General features: G+C 38.4%; 1 protein-coding gene across 3 annotated transcripts in view; it reads right to left on the bottom strand.

Annotated features, from left to right (window-relative positions):
• The window catches only part of GABRB2 (gamma-aminobutyric acid type A receptor subunit beta2), a 194120-nt gene that overhangs the window by 27004 nt on the left and 145448 nt on the right, over positions 1 to 21668 (bottom strand). For 2 of the 3 annotated variants that reach the window (XM_029049638.2, NM_001168262.2), the window contains 4 exons: positions 12275 to 12412; positions 9346 to 9498; positions 8324 to 8568; positions 4529 to 4642 (listed from right to left, as the gene is read on the bottom strand). In XM_029049638.2, coding sequence (XP_028905471.1) covers positions 4529 to 4642; positions 8324 to 8568; positions 9346 to 9498; positions 12275 to 12412 — 650 coding nt within the window. The remainder of the gene's footprint in view (positions 1 to 4528; positions 4643 to 8323; positions 8569 to 9345; positions 9499 to 12274; positions 12413 to 21668) is intronic. The other variant, XM_029049639.2, reaches the window with a different exon arrangement.

Raw genomic sequence — 21668 nt, 5'->3', positions numbered from 1 at the left:
AGTGGGCCATTTTGTTTTGAAGCTCTAATGCCTTAGAACAGATCAATCAGTCAATCAATCAGTGGAATTGAGAGCTTACTGTGTGCAGAACAAAGTACTAAGCTCTTTGGAAAGTAATAATAATGATAACAGTGATATTTGTAATTGATTTGTTACATGCGAAGCACTCAACTACGTACTGGGGCAGATGAATTAATCTATCCATCAGTGAATGATATTTACTGAATGCTTAATCTCTTCAGAGAACTGGACTAAGAGCAAGGTAAATTCCCTGCCCACAAAGCATTTACAGTCAGTCTAAAGGAGAAGACAACCATTAAAATAAATTCCAGTTAGGGGGAATGGCAGAGGATCAGGATATGCACTGCTGTGGGTGTAAAGATAGGCTGAGAATCAAAATGCTAAAGGGGTACAGACCCAAGTACATAGGTGATTAAGATGGGAGGGTAAATACAGTGGGGAAATGAGGGTAGTCAGGGAAGATGTCTTGGGTGAGATATATCACAACTGGACTATTGTGCCATCCTCCTCTCTAATCTCCCATCCTCCTGTTTCTCCCCGCTCCAGTCTATTCTTCACTCAGTTGACCGGATCACCTTTCTTCATAAAGGCTCTGGGCATGTCTCTCCCCTCCTCAAAAACCTACAGTGGTTGCCTATCAACCTTCGCATGAAACAAAAACTCCTCACTCTTGGCTTCAAAGCTCTCCATCAACTTGCACCCTCCTACCTCACCTCCCTTCTCTCCTTCTACAGCCTGGCCCATACACTCCGCTCCTCTGCAGCTAACCACCTCACGGGCCCTTGTTCACACCTGTCCAGCTGTCGACCCCTGGCCCATGTCCTACCGCTGACCTGGGATGCCCTCCCTCCTCACATCCACCAAACTAACTCTCTTCCCCTCTTCAAAGCCCTATTGAGAGCTCATCTCCTCCAGTTGGCCTTCCCAGACTGAGGCCTCCCTTTCACTCTGCTCCTCCTCTCCCTATTCCCCCTTCTTCCACCCTCTTTCCTTCCCCTTCGCCTCTCTACAGCACTTGTGCATAGTTGTATATATTATTTATTACTCTTTTTAATTTAATGATGTGTATATAGCTATGATTCTATTTATCTCGATGATATTGGTGCCATACTACTTGTTTTGTTCTGTTTTGTCCTGTTGTCTGTTTCCCCCATTTAGACTGTGAACCCGTTGTTGGGCAGGGATTGTCTCTATCTGTTGCCGCATTGTATTCATTCATTCATTCAATAGTATTTATTGAGCGCTTACTATGTGCAGAGCACTGTACTAAGCGCTTGGGATGAACAAGTCAGCAACAGATAGAGACAGTCCCTGCCGTTTGATGGGCTTACAGTCTAATCGGGGGAGATGGACAGACAAGAACAATGGCAATAAATAGAATCGCATTCCGAGTGCTTAGTATAGTGCTCTGCGCATAGTAAGTGCTCAATAAATATGATTAAATGAATGAGTGAATGAGAGTGGTGTGCTGTCATATAGTCAATTCAATCAAATTTATCGAGTGCTTACTATGTGCAAAGCACTGTACCAAGCACTTATGAAGAGGAAGAGCATTACAGGCCTAGGGAGGATGTGTGTGGACAAGGGGCCAGTGGAGAGAAAAAGAAATTGAGGTACACTGTGAAGGTAGGTGGTAAGGACTTAAGTGAGAGGTTTTTAATAGGATATCAGGGATAGAAGGTAAAAGGGGGACAGTTCATTCATTCATTCATTCAATAGTATTTATTGAGGGCTTACGATGTGCAGAGCACTGTACTAAGCACTTGGAATGTACAAATCGGTAACAGATAGTGACAGTCCCTGCCCTTTGATGGGCTTACAGTCTAATTGGGGGAGACAGACAGACAAGAACAATAGCAATAAATAGAATCAAGGGGATGAACATCTCATTAAAACAATAGCAAATAAATATAATCAAGGTGATGTACATCTCATTAACAAAATAAATAGGGTAATGAAAATATATACAGTTGAGTGGACGAGTACAGTGCTGAGGGGATGGGAAGGGAGAGGGGGAGGAGCAGAGGGAAAGTGGGAAAAAAAAGGGTTTAGCTGCGGAGAGGTGAAGGGGGGGTAAAGGGAGCAGAGGGAAAAGGGAGCTCAGTCTGGGAAGGCCTCTTGGAGGAGGTGAGCTTTAAGTAGGGTTTTGAAGAGGGGAAGAGAATTAGTTTGGAGGAGGTGAGGAGGGAGGGCATTCCATGACCGCGGGAGGATGTGGCCCAGGGGTCGACGGCGGGATAGGTGAGGACGGTGGGATAGGTGAGAACGTGGGACGGTGAGGAGGTGGGCGGCAGAGGAGCGGAGCGTGATTGAGTATTCTGCCTGGGAGGCAGAATTTTGTGACTGCTTAAAGTTTCTATATTGCCAACATGATGCAGATTCAAACAATCTTTGGTCTTAAAAAGCAAGGCCACATCTATTCTGATCAGATAAGCACCCAGCCTAATAAAATGCAGGTAGTGGATCTAAAATATATTTAAAATAATATGCCTATCACTTCCTTTGCCTTTCTTCTTGAGTTTCAGGAAAAGCTGGTAAGCAGAACTCCGAATGCATTTCTATGGGATGGTTTTTTTTTAACAATTGCCCAGTAAATCTTGTCTGAACTATGAGCGAGAGGAGGGAGTAATTAAGGATAGAAAGATATGAATTGGCAAATGTGGGTAAAAAAGATTAATGTTCAAGCAAAATATAATTTGGGGGATTAGTGAATTAAAACACATACATCCACACAATAGATTTTTGGACTGATGTGATCCACTAGATATGAAACATTTCCTGCACTATTTACAGAACACAGTGCAGTGAATTGTATTTTCTACTTAGCCATTTCAATTTCTACGTTTTTAACTTGAGCATAAGTAACGCACAAACAAGCACCACAGAAAAGCTGGAATTGATGAAATACCCACACAATGAAAAATCTGAAAGACAAAGACTTTTCTCACAAAGATTAACCTTCTCTTGGGCAAGTATGCTTTCTCTATTATCACTTTCCTAGAAAATGGGATTGGCCCACTGAAAATCTGAACCCACTTCATAAACAGATTCAAGATTTGAGAAAGACATATTGGACATATCAACTTCCATAGTATTTGGTTACTATAAATGCAATGTAAAAATACATTTTCTGATAATACCTTGAAGGCCTGAGAGAGTACTCTTCCAGGCACTTAATACCTACAGTAATAGCCCTTGATTGCTTCTCTTAGCATAAGCTATATTTAAGCATTGGCATTCATCTGCTACTACTGTCTTCATAAATCTTGGTTGTTAATTGCCCCAGTATTTTTACAAGTCACTTCAGCAAATCCAAACTTTAGTTCTGATTTTCATATCACATGAGTAAGCCATCTATGACATGGAATTTAATCATTAAAATAAAAAACCAAAATGCACAATGATCCTCAGAACCACTGTTTCAGTAACTTCCCAATAAGCAAACATAATATTTAACTTCCAAAAGATTATCTAGTATGGTGGAAGGAATTTGTTCTTCCATCAAACACACCGTAAAACAAATGCAGTATGCATTTGAATACAAGTCAGTTCATACAGGTAAAAACTGGACAGGGTTAAGTAGCACATGATAAGATCAAGTATCAACAGGAGGAAAGACAATGAAAAGACCACCACAGTAATGAAGGATCATCTGGCATCAAGTCCTTTTAGGAATGTTTAGAAACAGACCATATATTTTTCAAAAACTGGTAGCTAAATACAGATATACTAGGTAATGGTGGTTACAAAAGGACTAGAAAACAGAAAAAACAGTGATAAAGTTTTTGAAATGAATTATGAATGGCAATATAAATATGCCAAGTTGTATGATTTAAAATGCATGAGGATAAAGACAATCTATTGGACTCTAACAAAAAGATAGTCCTTTTAAATATTATGAGGGAATCCGGATAGAATCAGGATATCCTACGTGGCAGAATCTCAACTGACTCTTCTCTAGCTTTAGCAGCTACAATTAATTGTGGGGTTACTTGAATTTTAACTAATTTGTATACTAAATGAAAACAGGGTAACAAGGACTTGATGCAAGCTTAAAGATTCCAGCCATAAGTGAATACCCTAAGGCCATAAAATATAATCTCCCTAACTCTGAGGGCATCCACAAAAGATATTTTTGTATCTGTGACCTATCCTCATGAAAATAATATGCTCAGAAGCAAAAAATGCCCCGGGAATAGTTGAGATTTATATCCCACTTGAAAAAAAATTAAACCGTTCCTACAATCCCTTCATCTCTTGCAAGGTAATGGTCTTTGAAAATATAATAGGTATGGGTTCTTAACAACATAGGTGTATTAAAAAATAAACCATGCCAAACCCATCAAAGGCCATTTTTGACAGAGATAAAAATGCCACTGGATATTTAGAAATATCCCATGTCATTAAGGCATCTGATAAGAACATCATACATTACTTATGGGAAAAACTAACACAACTTGGTTCCAACAGAAATACAAATAAATGGATCAAAAACTGGCTATCTAACCGTATACAGAGAGTAATCGTAATTGGTAGTCCGTCTAGTTGGGGAGAGGTTTCCAGTAGGGTCCCACAAGGATCGGTATTGGGTCCCATTTTGTTTAATATCTTTACAAAAAATCTGGAAGACAAAGTAGAAAATGTGCTAATTAAGTTCACTGATGCCACTCTGTTAGGATTGGTGGTTCAAGTTAGATTTGCTATAGATGAAAGCAATAACCTTTTGAAAACATAAAAAAGGCCAAAATGAATAGGATTTGAATTTAACTTTCCCTAAAAAAGCAATATTTTTTTCTTATTCTAAACACCTTTAGAAAGTAGAAGGAAAAGTCTAAGTGACTTTAAAGTACAAAAGAATTGTGTGTGCTAGTAAAAGAGACAAGACAAGGACTTACAATGTAAAACAAAAGGCACCAAACACCCATTACACTGGGTTATACAATACAAAACACAAGGGAGAAGAGAGAATATTGTTTTGAAAGATATTCTTGGTGCACCTATATTTGTCAAACTGTGTGTAACTCCAGATAGTCCACAGAAGCGATAAATTGAAAGCAAGTATCAAGATGGTAAAGAAGAGAGTAAATGTTATTGGATGTTTACATTCATATATTCAGGGATATGTTTAAAATTAAGCAAAAAATATCAGAAAATTTGAAGTTACTAGGAGTTCATAGCTAAAATACCAAGAATATAAGAATACTGTTTAAGCAGGAGACACTGTATTAATGAAAAAACAGTAATATGGAGGCAATGGGGAACACTCTGCAAATTCAGGATGAAGACTACGTTTTCAAAAAGACCCTAGGTATGTTGACAGAATACTAGAAAACTGGTAGGCCTGTTTTTTATGCTGCACATTTTAATGAATTTTAAAATACAAAATAGAACATTAAGAAATCCAGATGACTAATTTTAAGTTTTGGATGACAATTGCCCATAATAATGTACTCATTTCATTTGTGTTCAGTTTTGATAGGTCAGCTTGTATGGGGAAATAAGTGAAATTATTTTCACATTCATGACTTTTGGTGTTAAAACACTATTGGCAAAACAAATCATTCTGGGTGGGAAAAAAAAAACAACAACCCCAAAACCCGGCTATTTTCCCTTCAGCCTGCATAACAGAAATGGACCAGGTTTTCCTAGGATGGGGTGTTTGCAATACACAAACCCTGCATTAAGGGAAACTGACATTTTAGCAGTCACTGTTTCCAATGCACATGCATGAGTAAAAACATTTTTTCTGACTCTGTGGCTCATGGTACCAAAACAGGCTCACATCATGAGATAAACATTCCCTAATTTCCTTACAATGTTCTAGCCAAAATATGTAGTGAAAATAGTGAAAACATACATTATGGCAGAACTGAATGGGCCAGAGAAGGGGAAAAAAGTTAGTTGATTATATGTAGGAGGCATTCGAAGCATTTGCTTTTGAAAACTATTGCTGGCATTTTTAGTTTACAGAAAGGAAGGGATATTACCAATAAGAAATCAAATGACATTATTTAAGCTGCACTCTGCATAAGAAAGTGCAGAACAACAAGCGATTGATGAAAATCATTTCTAACTCCTTCTCACCCTGGGTGAAAGAGGAAATCAAGGATTTATGACTTCAACAAGCTAAAACAGGCACCTATTGGCTAATCAAGTGAGCCCAAGAAGCTATAAACTGTAAAATATTCTGTGAAGTTTGAAATCACCATTTGCAGATAGAGTTTTATATTGAAATCACAAAAATAAATATAATTTCTCTCTTCAATTATTAGGTCCAATTCATTTTGACAGATTATCCAGATAATTAACTTTAAGGTAGGAATTATCCTGACAAGATTCTATTGAATATGTGAATATATGTGACTACGATGTGTAAAAGCAATTCTAAGGTTTTATAATGAATAAAAAAATTACATATTTTCTTTTATTATTTTCATCCAAGCCCTGAGGCCTATGAAGCCTAGACTAAAAAATCAAATGTGTCTGATAAAATTCTAATGAAGGGAAGGCTGAATGCTCTTTCTTAGAAACTTTTAATACCATATGGAGCTCTGTAGGGGAATGGCTGTTTGCAGAACTGCCTGAAGGAGAAAAGGTAAAGGGAAGGATTGTTTACCCACGGATTATTATCCTTATTATTTCATGGTCATATAAAAAACTCCACAAATTTTTATTTTAAGTTGATTAATTCAATTAAAAAGGTTATTAAAAGATTGGATGGATAAAGAAGGCAAGGTGGCATTTTATCTTCAAGTATATCAGCATCATTGGTTGTGATTCATTTCAGGCTAAAGAATTATGAACCACAAACATTTTTTTGATTTGGTTGCCTAAGGCCATTTATATATATATTGGGAAAGTGAAGCCCTGGCTTTGGAATTGGCTGCACACGGTCAGGTTATAGTCTGCTGAGACCATACAGAAATGCCAGCCATGATCATTGAATAGCTTCTTCTACATTGCTATTTAGGGGTACAACTAATAGCTGGGTTCTCATGGAATCCCTCCCCATTAAAAAAAAAAAATCATTGCCCTGGCAAGAGCAGACTTCTATTGCCAAAGGCTCACTGTTCCAGTAAAGGCTACTATAGAATTTTCCAGTAGTTTTTAAAATTCTCAAAGAAAGAGGCTATTTCTTTTATTTCCTCAGGAATGTGCCACAGTGCATAGGGTTCTGCAAATATACAGAGTGAACACATTCTTTAGGGTGACAGATACCAAAGAAATCCCCATAGATTGACTTGGAGGGAGGATATATTGTTAGAGAGGACTCACATTTCCAATATCTATTCTTTTACTTGTCTTGACATTGTCTTTGTTTAGACTGTGAGCCCGTTATTGGGTGACAGATACCAAAGAAATCCCCATAGATTGACTTGGAGGGAGGATATATTGTTAGAGAGGACTCACATTTCCAATATCTATTCTTTTACTTGTCTTGACATTGTCTTTGTTTAGACTGTGAGCCCGTTATTGGGCAGGGATTGTCTCTGTTGCCGAATTGTACATTCCAAGTGCTTAGTACAGTGCTCTGCACATAGTAAGTGTTCAGTAAATACAATTGAATGAATGAATCCTGAATTATTGACTCTATTGCTTGTTGTGGTTGAAATCTATTGTTACCACTGCCTTTGTCTACTACAACCTAGATCATCCACTCCATGTGGGACAGGGATTGTATCTTACCTAGTATATTTTTATCTACTTGGGTGCTTCGAACACTTGAGCATCTGGTAAGTGCTTACCAAATATGATTAATTGCAGTTATAGATTGAATAAGGCAGGAAGGGGTGAATGGTATAAGAAGAGGGAGGCAAGTATCTTGGTGGGATGAAAAGCTGGGAAATCTCGAATGGGATGAACTTCAACTAGTGGACTACTGGTAACTGAGTATTCATGGGGTGAACATTGACTATGGGACTATTGATGACTATATTAGATGATTATGTTGCCACTTGATTATTACATGGGCAATTTTCAGTGATATTTTTTATTTTGCCATGATAAACTATCAGCTCATTCAAAATCCTACACCAGTTGAATAACTTATCTAGTCATTAAGTCTGGTTTATTTTGAATTTTTTAAAGTGCCTAAACAATGATCAAATGGAAGTGCATAAATTTTAGAGGAAGTTTGGAAAGCCTGGTTTCTCCTTAAGGAAAGGGTGCATGATTTAAGGCAACAATGTCTAGGATTTGTAGAATTTTTAAAAAAATTCAAAATATACCAGTAGTTAAGAAAAACTGTCAAATCAACCATTTAGATCATTTGATAAACCTTTGGGTAGTACTTCCAATTTACCTTATTGACATCCATTCGCAATTTCTCATTATTGGCAGTTGCAGCTTTCTCTGCTGCTTTCTTTTGACGTTGTGGTCCCCTGCCAAAGAAGATGTAGTTGACCAGTGCATATTCCAAAAGTGCCATGAAAACAAAAACAAAGCATCCCATCAGGTACATATCAATTGCTTTCACATAAGGAATTTTCGGGAGAGTTTCTCGAAGATGGGTGTTGATGGTTGTCATAGTTAGTACAGTTGTGATTCCTAAAGAAAAAAAAGGATCATTAGGCTTAAATAAAACCATATTAGAGAATATCAGATTATTAGGGGATATCCAACTGAGGAATGAAGGGAAAGAAATAACAACTCCTGCACATTTTTTGCTTGATGGGCTCTTGAGCAATTACAGCTCCTTTGGCACAATGGAACTGAATGGCTTTACTTTATCTTGTACTTGACACACTGACTATTTTGAGTACTCGTAAGAAAATTACAGCTGTTGTAAATTTAACTAATGTAAAATGCAGGAAAAGCTTCATTCTTTGGAGTGTGCTTTGCTCCCTGGGGATGCTGAATTTCATTCTCTCATGCAAGGGGTGATATTAAACATGAAATATTTAATAAAATGCTTAATTGTTCTGATCTCCTTTTACTCACGGTGAGGAGACTCTTGGGAATAGATCTGCCCATTCATTAATGGTCCAGCTTCAGCTTTCTCTGTTTTACACTTGGAAAAAGTTGGGAATTAAATGTCATTCTTTAAAATGGGAGACCTCTTTCTTGGACACCATGAGAAGGAACAAATTAAATACTTCTAGGAATAATGTGATATGAAATATAGCCCCATGCTGAGATCAAGAGAAATGGACTAAGTGGGCAGCTACACTGGTTAGCTAATTTTGGGATGTATAATTATTTATTGTTATTTAATTGATTTAGTTCTGAATCATAGGTCAAGTCACCTAACAGCTAAAGAGTCTTAGGCAGGCAAAGAACTGTCATCATCATCTTTTCACACTGGAAAGGAATCAATGAGCTTACCTAAAGCAACTCTTGCTGCTGAAGCATCATAGTTAATCCAAAATGAAACCCACGAGAGGATGGTAATTAAAATGGAAGGCATGTAGGTCTGCAGAATGAAGTAACCGATGTTTCTCTTAAGCTTGAAGCTGAGAGACAATCTGGGGTAAGAACCTAAAATGGAACATTTTGAAAAAACTACCATCAGGGGTTTTTAATATATATTGAGTGCATTGTCTTTGAATGCTTCAAATTACATGAATATCTTTTTACTCCTCAATTCAATTCTGAACAAACCTATACTCAAGGGGTGAGTGACTCATCTGCCTACTTTAAAGAGTTTTCCCAAAGAGGTGTCAGGGTTATGAAGTTTTTCATCAGCAGTACAAATTTGGTAATTAATAGCCTCCATAGCAAGTTATCTATCAGTAAAACTGGAATGGGCTTTCTCTTTTCAGCTGTGATCAGGGTGAGAATCAATCAATCAATGGCATTAATTGATTGCTTACTATGTGTAGAGCACTTTACTAAGTACCTGGAAAATAAAGTGCAATGAAGTTGGGAGAAAAGTTCCCTGCCCACCAGGAGCTTAAATTATGAATCTGTACATAAGTGCTGTGGGGCTGAGGTTGGGGTGAATCTCAAGTGCTTAAAGGATACAGCTCTGAGTGCACAGGGGATGCAGACTATGGGAAATGAGGGTTTAATTGGAGAAGTCCTCTTGGAGGACACTTTCAAAAGGTTCTGAACGTGGGGAGTGTATTGGTGTGTCAGATTTGAAGAGGGAAAGAGTACCAGTCCAGCTAGAGATTGTTGGCAAAGAACTGTTGGCAAGATAGATAAGATTGAGGTACAGTGAGTAATAACAATGATGGTATTTGTTAAGTGCTTACTATGTGCCAAGCACTGTCTCAGCTCTGGTGTAGATCCAAGGTATTTAGGTTGTCCTACTTGGGACTCACAGTCTTAATCTCCATTTTACAGATGAGGTAACTGAGCCACAGAGAAATTAAGCGACTTGCCCAAAGTCACACAGCTGACAAGTAATGGAGCTGGGAATAGGACCCATGACCTCTGACTCCCAAGTCCATGCTCTTTCCACTAAGCCCCACTGCTTCTCTAATGGGGTTGGATGAGCAAAGCATACAGACTGGAGTGTAGTAGGAAATCAGTGAGGAAAGATAGGAGGGGCAAGATGATTGAGTGCTTTAAAGCTGATGGTAAGGAGTTTGTGTTTGAGGTGGAGTTGCTGGCCAACCACTGGAGGCTTTTGAAGTGTCCAGGTCTTTAGGGGCAAAAAATGGTGAGGGTGTGGGGCAGGGGGAACGAGGGGGATGCGGAAGTTGCAGGGAAATTTAGGAGGGAATTAAACACCTGATATGGTCTGATAGAGCTGGCATGTGCAATGGGCATTGGAGTCAATAAAATTGAAAGAATAGTGCTGTCAAACAGAGGGGAGACAGGGTTGAAGCAGGTAAGGACTAATCGGAGATGGATGAGGTCAACCTTATATCCACTGATGACAATAACAGCTTTCTGGACTCTTCTTAGACAACTTAATCCTAGTGGACCTCTGGCCCCACATATAAGCCACATTTAGAGTTAGGGCACCTTGGATGAAATATATGAAAGGATCATCTGGTCCTAGTATAGGTAATACTCATGATGCTTTAAAACAGTTAGGGTCTCTGTTTCATCCAAGGAAGCAACAAACTGTTGAACAAGGGAACTACATAAAAACACAGGCTATGAAAATTTGGCTTCAGACAAAGATCCCAACACTGGGGAAAGGAAAAGCCAATGTCTATCAAGTCTGAAAGAGAAAAAAGTAATTCCATAAATGTGACTCCAAGCAGCTATAGGGGAAGCTAGATTATGACATTAGCCATATAAGATGCATTTTGAAAGGGGAACTCATCTGATGGGCTTATTAGAAGCTCAGATACCTCTAACCTAGAAAAAGGGCTATTTCTGAAGTCCCTTATGGAATTACACCACTACTTTCACTCCTGCTCCAGTCTCAAAGTTTTGGCTTTGGGTAAATTGCAGGGAATCAAAATGATTAGATCTTCCACAAAGGAGGAATGAGAAAAATCAGTTAAAGCCAGTTTTTCTGTTTCTGTGGCCAGAAATTTAATTTCCACTTAAGACCCCTTTGACCCATGATCAGGCTCAAAGGTGGAGATGTAGTTCTGTGGGATAATGTGCTTCCTGGTAAACTGAGTGTCTTAGGTTATTTTCACAGCTTCTGGGAGAGGAAATGTAAAATCAGGGTGATTATATATAGGCTGATCACCCTAATAGTAACTCTGTTTTCTGCTGATGCAAGGCAAGGCTGGATATACAGAAGAGTCCATTAACTGAAAAATAATATGTGAGCTGCTGTTAAAAATGCTCTTTTGAAAATTGAAATGTTTGGGAAAGAACATTTGCATTGTGAACTGAACCAAAAGAATCACTCTAACTGGCCCGTTGGCTCTTCCATTTTTCACATACGAGGCGATTTCTCTGGATGCTTTTTATCTGGTGACCTAAATGCCTTTCTGCGCCTTTCTTCTAGACTAAGAGACTAAAACATCTTGAGCTTGCCCGGCTAACTTTTATCATGTAACTTAACATTTTAGGGATAATGTAATGTTATTATTCAGGCTCCTAGCTTTTCCTGCCTTTATATTTCTGTTACCTTTATACCACTTCATTACTGACTAGCAACTCAAGTAGGGTTGGAAAAAAAGGAGAGCTAAATTTCAAAAATGCCAGTGAGAGTGTCAGTTCTGATTAAAACAGGACTAGCATCAAGATTGAAAATTCAATTTTGTCTAAATTGGATTGTGAGTTATTTATTGATATCCACTATTAGAGGTGGTGGTTGCATTCATAAACATTTTTCCCAAGTATGCTTCCCTGCTACATTACCCCAAGTCCCTGAATTCTTCTCCCCATTACAAACCTGTAGAGAATACAACCTTCTTGGTGATAAGTTTGTAATCTACAATGGAGAATTGTGGCAATTCAATCTTGGTCACCCCAGTCACAGCATTATCATCCCCTCGCCAATAAAATTCAATGTCATCTGTGGTGTAACCATCTATAAGACAAAGAATACAACCTTGAAACATAGCACATGATACTGTAACATCACTGAACTCCAAGGGGAGTAAAAAATAACAGACACCTTCTTTCATGCTACCAGAAGAGCCTCATAAAATGTAATGCTTTTATATCAAACACTTGGTTCACAAATTTATTGGTACTCGTGCAATGCAAATATTTCGCTCTTTGGAAGTGGTCCCAGTCATCAGGTTCCAAACATCTCAAGAAAGCAGGTGGGAAAGTAAAAGACTGCTCTGAATATCAATTCTGATCCAGACACCAGCTTGAAGTGAGATCTGAAGCACAACCTGTCCTCTCTTTGCTTCAGTGTCCTCACTCATAAATAGATATAAAAACTCATACCATCACAGAGACACTGAGAGAAACCCATTGTTCCATATAGGCAATTGGCAGAACAAACCAGTCTTGCTTTGGATAATGGCTAGTATTGTGTGAAAGATTTCTTTTTTTAGCAAATATGTAAGTCAAAGGTTACCAATAATCTTGACTTAACTTACTCAGGCAACAATACTTCACTATACAATCTAATTGAAACGATTTTCCAAAAACCTTATAGGATTACCAAATTAGACAAGGAAATTCATTTAATCAAATTAAATTTCACTTCAAAAATAACTTCAGAGCTCTTTCCTTGTACAAAAATGAATATCTGGGAAGTAAATTTTGTCATCTAATTGAATTCTCCAGTTACCTAGGCAGATTACCACATACTAATCATCCTCTGCCTCATCTGGAGTTTGCCAAGACCTATAACCACCATCCCATTTTGATTCTGGTCTTCCTTTTTTTTAACCTAGTGTGTGAACTCTCCGTAACTGTATAAGTACCTTTGTATACTATGTAGTATATGGATGATAAATGAATAAAATACTTTTTTCTTGGGCTCTATTAGAATAGCCCATGGGAGCCCCCTGCAGGGTCAAGAGCTCAAGGAGTTTGGGAACCTGGGACAAAGGTGCTGCCTCCACCAACCCCTATCTCTTGTTCAACAACAGATGGAACTGAAAACTGAGGTCTGGATAGGGGGTAGTGGGTCAGAGGGCAGGAAGGGACTGGGTACCAGAAAGTCTCCACCCCACTTGGGAAACCCACAGGGAAAGAGTACCTCCAGGGCATACATAAACAAACAGATTAATGCAATTAATTAATTCAATGTAAGAGCCGATCCTATTCATTCTACTGAGGGCTGGCACACAAAACTCCAGCTAAGATATAGGTTATCCATTTCACTTTGAATTGGGAATTTTCCTACTGGCTTGCTATGCATCCCCAGAAAAGGTACTTAACCTCCGTAGGCCTTGGTTTTCTCATCGTTCAAATGAAAATCAAATAGATTGTAAACCCTGTATGGGATAGGGACTGTGTTCAACTTTACAATCCTGTTTCTATCTCAACAGTTAAGTGCCAATATCGGTACATAAATCTGTCCCTCTTTTTCAAAGATGATGCTGTTTAAGGTAAGATCTCATCTCCCTTTAGACTGCAAGCTCCTTGTGGGCAGGAACATGTCTACAAGCTCTCTTATACTGTAGTCTCCCAAGTGTTTGGTCCAGTGCTCAGCACACAGCTAGTGCTCAATGAATATGACTGATTGAGGTTTACAAGTGTGGCTGGAAAGCCATATGTGTGTTTGACATACCTTGTTTTTTTGTTTACATTTAAGAATAGGATTCTTGATTAGCTAATATATTTGTCTCATTCAGCACCATTCTCTGATTTTAAGTCACCTCTGGGTATCCCATATATTCATTCATTCATTCAATTGTATTTATTGAGCACTTACTATGAGCAGAACACTGTACTAAGTGCTTGGAGGTACACTTAGGCAACAGATAGAGACAATCCCTGCCCAACAGTGGGCTCACAGTCTAAATGGGGGAGATAAACAACAAAACAAAACAAGTAGTCTGGCATCAATATCATCAAGATAAATAGAATCATAGATATATACACAGATATATTGGTCAATATTGCTAAGAGAGACAGGAAAGAGCCCAGGTATGGGGAGGAAAGGTAAAGAGGAAGACAAGAGGAAACAACAGCAGGGCCTAGTGGATAGAGCACAGTCCTGGGAGTCAGAAGGACCTAGGTTCAAATTCCAGCTCCGCTACTCATCTGCTATCATGACTTAGGCACATAACGTAACTTCCCTGGCCTCAGTTACATCATCTGTAATGTGGGGATTTATACTGTGAGCCCCATCTGGAACGTGGACTGTGTCTAACCAAATTAGCTTGTATCAAATCCAGTCCTTAGTACAGTCCCTGGAACATAGGAAGTGCTTAACAATTAATATTTATTTTAAAAAAAGCCTCCTCCTGGACATTTCTGGTTTCTGCTCAACAGTTCGAAAATTGAGGAAGGTCTGGTGTGCCTAACCTCCAATTCCAGTTCCTGCCTCATTTTGCTCTGTCCGTCCCCCATCAGCATCCCCTCAATTTTAATTTTTGCTCCTGTTGAATCCATATTCGCCCCTGAAATCAACACACTGAACTGCATGCTTGAAGTAACCTCTGTGAAATCATGAAAGTACAGGCAAAACTTTTCTGTTGTTCTTTTCCTGGATATATGTGGAGTAAAGCTCACTCCAGTATACGAACTAACCTGAAGTTGGTTTACATTTAGGCATTGTGCTCTAGTTTCAGTTCTAGAATGTGCACCAGAAATAATAATAATAATAATATTGGTATTTGTTAAGTTCTTACTAAGTGCCCAGCACTGTTCTAAGTGCTGGGTTGGAGAGAGGGTAATCAGGTTGTCCCACGTGAGGCTCACAGTCTTAATCCCCATTTAACAGAAGAGGTAACTGAGGCACCGAGAAGTTAAGTGACTTGCCTACAGTCACACAGCTGACAGGAGGCAAGTTGGATTTAGAACCCATAACCTCTGAATCCTAAGCCTGTGCTCTTTCCACAGAGCCATGCTGTATTCAGAGCACTTAAATCGCTGCTGTTTTCAGGAATTGTATTACTTAAAAGATGACAAATGCTTTTAAAAAGCTTCAAGACCTCTAATACATTATTTATTATGAGCTGAAGCATTCGGATATCCTATTAAGAGAGAATGCACACCCTATTGATATAATTAAATGGTGAAATTAATCCCAAGAGATGGATATTGCAAACAATTCAAAAGGAGAAATCCTCCTTAGAGAAAAACTTGCAAAATCCTCTGGCATAGAATTTATTTAACAGGGAGCCTGGGAAACATATGTATAGCTTAGTGAAACGTAATTCAGAATTATAAAAAATAAAGGCCGATATCAATACATTGATACTATTGCTGCCCCTGCTTACTACCTTTTTCATGTGTCTTCATGGTACCTGACATTAGTTTTAATTCTGAGGATCTTGAATTCTGATATGTTACTGGGAAAGTGCTTGCTAGTGTGTTATTCTCTGAGAATTCTTTTATCTGGATTTTCCTCTCACTATTAAAAGCAGTATGTCCTGGTGGCAAGAGCCTAGGCTTCAAAGTTAGAAGAACTGCAAGGTTAGTGTGTGCAGGTCACAACTTTTCTATGTCTCAGTTTCCTCTTCTGTGAAATGGGGATTAAACGCTGATTCCTTCCTTCTATACAGTGACCTCCATATAAGAAAGGGACTGTATCTGACATGTTCAATTGCATCTACCCCAGATCTTAGAAAATTTCTTGAGGCATAGAAAGCATTTAACGAATACCACAATTATCATTATTAGCTGGTCTGACATATTGAATTTTATGGTTGAGATAGCATTCCTGCATTATTAGTCAATATTTCTATCTAACTATAATTTGCATATGGCTTATAGGTAAATATGATACTGGCCTTCAATCAATTTTCATATATTTACAGGTCAGGAGACACATTACAGACTAAAAAAAACATTTACTCAATATATAGAGCATTGTTTTTCATTGTATATAAAACAATGAAAGATAACATAGAAGAGAATGGGGTGATGAGAAAGGAGAGATGGATGGTAAACTATCTTTTGACACTGAAAGTTATTTAGGTTAGTCTTCAAGAAAAACAGAAAGTGTATCATTAGATGTAAAGAAGTATCATGGATATCCTGAAAAACCATTGCATTTAAAAATAAGAAATTTAGACAGCCATTATGAAAATTAATTACATATCAATAAGCCCCACTCACAAATTATTCAGTAATTTCAGCAGAAGTCCCAGTTTGAAGTCAATATAAATGCCAGAGTCAACATTATTACAAAATGCACAATGCTTTCCTAGAATAAACAGTCTTTACAAGCCTCAGTAAATATATGCAGAGCTCAACAATAAACATAAGTAAGGAACAACTGAATACTTGACATTTGTGGATCCTGAATCATAAATAAAAACATTTTCCCTTTTTTATGCTAGAAAAAAAATTAAGTAAAATTTATAGCTCTGACCAACATTTATGTTAATCTGACCTTTCTATGTTCAAGTAGCCACTCTTTTGGCTTCATGGAAGGGAGGGTTAGAGGTAAGGGAAGTTTCTTTTGCATTCCATTTATACAGTTTATTTTACTTTGTGATATATCAACATGCTCATTTGAATGCAGAGCTAGGCCAAATAAAAAATATTGTTTATACTTGTTGATAAATTGATACTTTAAATAGTTGGATTAAATAAAAATAAAAAATTTCTACTCTTCCAAGTGATAGGAACCATGTTTACTTCTCTCCTGTGTATTCTTTCCCACTGTTTAGTACAGTGCTATGCACACAGAAAGCACTAAATAAATATTCTTACTACTCTAACAACTACTAATTCCAGGGTTCATATACCAGGGCTGGTTATAAAATTACTACTGTTGGCTCAATTTACATTTTGGGCCCTGACAAGGTTCAGGTTTTGAGGCTTTAACTAAATTTTAGCATTAGCACTTAATAGTAATAAAAATAATAACAGTGGTATTTGTTAAGTGTTTCCCTAGTGCCAGACACTGTACTAAGCTCTGGGATGGATACAAGCAAATCAGTCCCTGTCCCACGTGGAGCTCATAGTTTCAATCCCCATTTTACAGATGAGGGAACTGAGGCACAGAGAAGTAAAGTTACTTGCCCAAGGTTACACAACAGACAAGTTGTGGGGCCAGGATTAGAATCCATGACCTCCTGACTCCCAGGCCCGTACTCTATCCAGTGCTGCTTTTTGATTGTTAACATCTATGATAAAAACAAGGTAGGTTAAAATATATTGACTAGATGACAGTTGGGAAAAGCACAGAACACTAGCCTTGAGTCCTAACTCCATCACTGGTCTATGGTGTCATCTTGGGCAAATCACTTAATCTTTCTGGGCCTTCGTTTCATCACCTGAAGATGAGGATCAATACTTATTGACCGCTTCCTGTGTGCAGAGCACTGTACTAAAGTCTAATATAACAGAGCTGATAGATTATGAACCCTGTGAAAGCAAGGGGCCATATCTGATCTCCTAAACCTGTCTCTATCCCAGAGCTTAGCAACTAGTTGGCACTTATTAATTGTGATAAATAATAATCATGAAAGTAATTATTATTACTCCATTAAAGAATAAAAATAGCCACCATGACTAAGCTTGGGCTTTTAATGTGTCATGTTCACAATACTTTCACACCTTAGAGGTGAAGCCTGCGGAGCTCCTTGATCAGATTTTACATTGCTGATGATCTCTGGTTTTCTAACTCTAGGCTGGTTCAATACTTTATATGTCCTATCTACCTATCATCATGTATAATGATGCAGCGTGGCTCAGTGGAAAGAGCTTGGGCTTCCGAGTCAGAGATCATGGGTTCGACTCCCAGCTCTGCCACTTGTCACCTGTGTGACTGTGGGCAAGTCACTTCACTTCTCTGTGCCTCAGTTACCTCATCTGGAAAATGGGGATTAAGACTGTGAGCCTCACGTGGGACAACCTGATTACCCTGTATCTACCCCAGCACTTAGAACAGTGCTCGGCACATAGGAAGCGCTTAACAAATACCAACATTATTATTATTATAATCTATCTATATATCCATCTTTATACAGCTGTTTATATAGAATAATAGAGAGATGTATGTCTAAATAGTATGTACAAACACGTAAATAACTCAGCAAAACCGTGGACTTTTAGAGAGTAGGGGACTGAACTATATGAAAAATAGTGACTGTACATTACTCCCTATGTTTGCATGTAAAATATTGGATTCTACCTAAAAGATACAATTCAGCACATTCTGAATTCCTGAAAAGAAAATTAGGGATAATTAACATAAATTACATTTATAGATTTTTCATTTCAGTTTTTGTAATGTAGAGGAAACTGAATGACTCACTCATTTTTATAAAGCCTGTCTTTTGTCCTCTTCAGGCTAGTCCAGTACAAATGTCCTTTAAGTAAGCCCTAATTTAAATATCAGAAAATGCACTTACTTTTTAGAATTATTTTGCTACAATTTTGGTTCCTCTGCTCTGGGACAATTTTATCAAATATTTCCATGCCAAGATTCAAATGTTGGGTGTAACTCAACAAGAGCACTGAAGTGAACATTATATAGCACAAAATAAAATTGCCAAAGCTGTAAATGCTGAAATCAAAGTCAAGAATGGAAAGTATACATTTAAATTCCTTTCAATGCTTGATCAAGAAAATAAAAAAAACACTTTTATGATTTAAATTAGCCTCTCCTTTCAAAATTGAACGAGACCAAATAGGGGGATGAATACACTTTCTCTGTAAAGTCTGAAATGATTTTGCATCTCCAGAGTAGATGCTCCAGAGTAGTTAGGCCAACAGAGAAATTTAAGTTAAAATCCTGGAGTAACTCTACGGTCAATTAAATATCATCTCATAGGAGATTATGGGACTTGTTCATAATATACTGATTTTTTTTTTTGGAATGTTGATCTGTTTCTTTATGTGTAATTTTTCTAGATTCTTGAGAAATGCTTCAGAAAGAAATGCTAAGAAGCAGCGTGCTCTATGTCTCAATTACCTCATCAGTAAAATGGGGATTAAGACCGTGATCCCCACCTAGGTCAACCTGATTACCTTGTATCTCCTCCAGTGCTTAGAACAATGCTTGGCACATAGTAAGCGCTTAACAAACATCATCATTATTAAAAGAAATGACTGTTTCTCTCAAACCACTTCAGTCTTTACTTCAGTCAAACCACTTCTCTCCCCACTTCAGTCTATACTTCACTCTGCTGCCCAGATATCTTTCTGCAGAAATGCTCTGGGCATGTCACGCCCCTCCTCAAAAATCTCCAGTGGATGCCTATCAACCTCTGCATGAAGCAAAACCTGCTCACTGTTGGCTTCAAAGCTCTCCATCACCTTGCCCCATCCTACCTCACCTCCCTTCTCCCTTTCTACTGCCCACCCTCCACATTCCGCTCCTCTACCGCTCACCTCCTCACCGTCCCCCGTTCTTGCCTATCCTGCCATCGACCACTGGCCCACGTCCTACTGCTGTCCTGGAATGTCCTCCCTCCTCACCTCCACCAAACTCTCTTCCTCTCTTCAAAGCCCTACTGAGCTCACCTCCCCCAGGAGGCCTTCCCAGACTGAGCCCTCCCTTTCCCTCTGCTCTTCCTCCCCTACCCATTCCTCCTACTCCTTCCCTCTGCTCTACCCCCTTTCCCTCCCCATAACACTTGCATATATTTATTGCTCTATTTATTTTATTAATGATTTCCATTTATCTATGGATCTATTTATCTATTTTGATGGTATTGGTGCCTGTCTACTTGTTTTGTTGTTTGTCTGTCTCCCCTTTCTAAACTGTGAATCTGTTGTTTTGTAGGGATTGTCTCTGTTGCCCAACTGTACTTTCCAATCACTTAGTACAGTGATCTGCACACAGTAAGCGCTGAATAAATACGACTGAATGAATGAATGGATGAAACCAGAAGCCTAGGGAGAGCATGCATGAGCATGGATCAGAGTTGGCAGCAAGCATTTGATCTTGCAAACTGCAATAGGACCAAATGTGTAGACAATGAATGCTAAATACCCTGATCCTAAATAAAGGTCACCTTTCCACACCTCTGAACCTCCCGTGGCAAACCATTCCCTTTTCTTCTTGGTAATATACTGATGCTTCAAGTTCCCGGCTAAAGAAAATATATAAATAGTTTGCGCTACCCAAAGTTTGATCTCCAATCTAAACTGCGGAGGCTTCATTTGCTTCTCAGGCAGGATTCCAGCTGTCATCAGTAAATGTCAGTGTGAGAAACGTGTGCTGAATCAAGATCCACCACGCATATAGACAAAGAAAGCTTGGAACATTCTCTTACATACACTTTCACTGTTCATGCACTGCAATTGGTATGACACAACTATCACTTCGGACAATGAAAATTTAATTATTTTAGCTGTCAAGGGCACACATTCTTTCATTCTTAAAGAACCAATCACATTCATGAGTCTTTTCCATAATTGTAAATCTAGGATCACCATTTGAACGATGAGACGTTATATTTAAATTACGAATATGATCTTAATTTTCTAACCTGTTTGTTTGCAGCTTTGCAAAGTCAGTAGCCACATGCTAATAGATTGCAGCAGAAGAACCCTTCCGAGAACTTATTGTGAGGATCTAGTACTCTTTCTGATGGTGGGAATCTTACAATTCTGCAGAACTTTATATTTGCAAATTGTGATTGCTTTTGCCCATTTGCTTAGATTCAGTTACCAGATGTCCCAAATGCACAGATTGTCCATTATCTCATTGCCTTGTCCCATTTTCCCAGAAAGGTCTGGCTGGAAATGATGCATAATTGCCCCATATTTAAGTGACACAAGCCCTGCCTTTTTGCAGGAGCAAAGGGTGGGTGAGGCCAGACTGCAGCTGGGTGTCCCATATTCTCAAAATTGAAATCTGGCAACCTTATCTCCGATCATTTATTCAATTATATACCAAATTGAAAAGCAACAAAACCTTTTTGTTAGTCAATTTCAATGCCTATGATATTCAATCTCCACAGTGTATGAGGTCAGGAGAATGGTGGCACTGCCCCGACGGAAGGAGATGAACACAGAAATCGGCACACAGGTGCGAAAATCTAAATCTGAACTCAGGACAGGATACTTGAATCTCAAATCCACTGTCAGTATGCAGAGAGTGTACATGGTTTAAAAATAACTAGTGATTGGCTACAGACAAAACTTGGCCAAATTTTGCTGATCCAAACAATCTAAATCAGCATTTCAAAAATGCTCTGTTTTCTACATAAAACTTAAGCATTCATCTGTCATCCAACAATAACCTTCAT

The sequence above is a fragment of the Ornithorhynchus anatinus genome, chromosome X1 (assembly GCF_004115215.2).
Source record: "Ornithorhynchus anatinus isolate Pmale09 chromosome X1, mOrnAna1.pri.v4, whole genome shotgun sequence".
In the NCBI taxonomy this organism is placed as follows: domain Eukaryota; kingdom Metazoa; phylum Chordata; class Mammalia; order Monotremata; family Ornithorhynchidae; genus Ornithorhynchus; species Ornithorhynchus anatinus.
The sequence above is the reverse complement of the archived record's forward strand: the minus strand, read 5'-3'. Positions and strand labels throughout refer to the sequence as shown.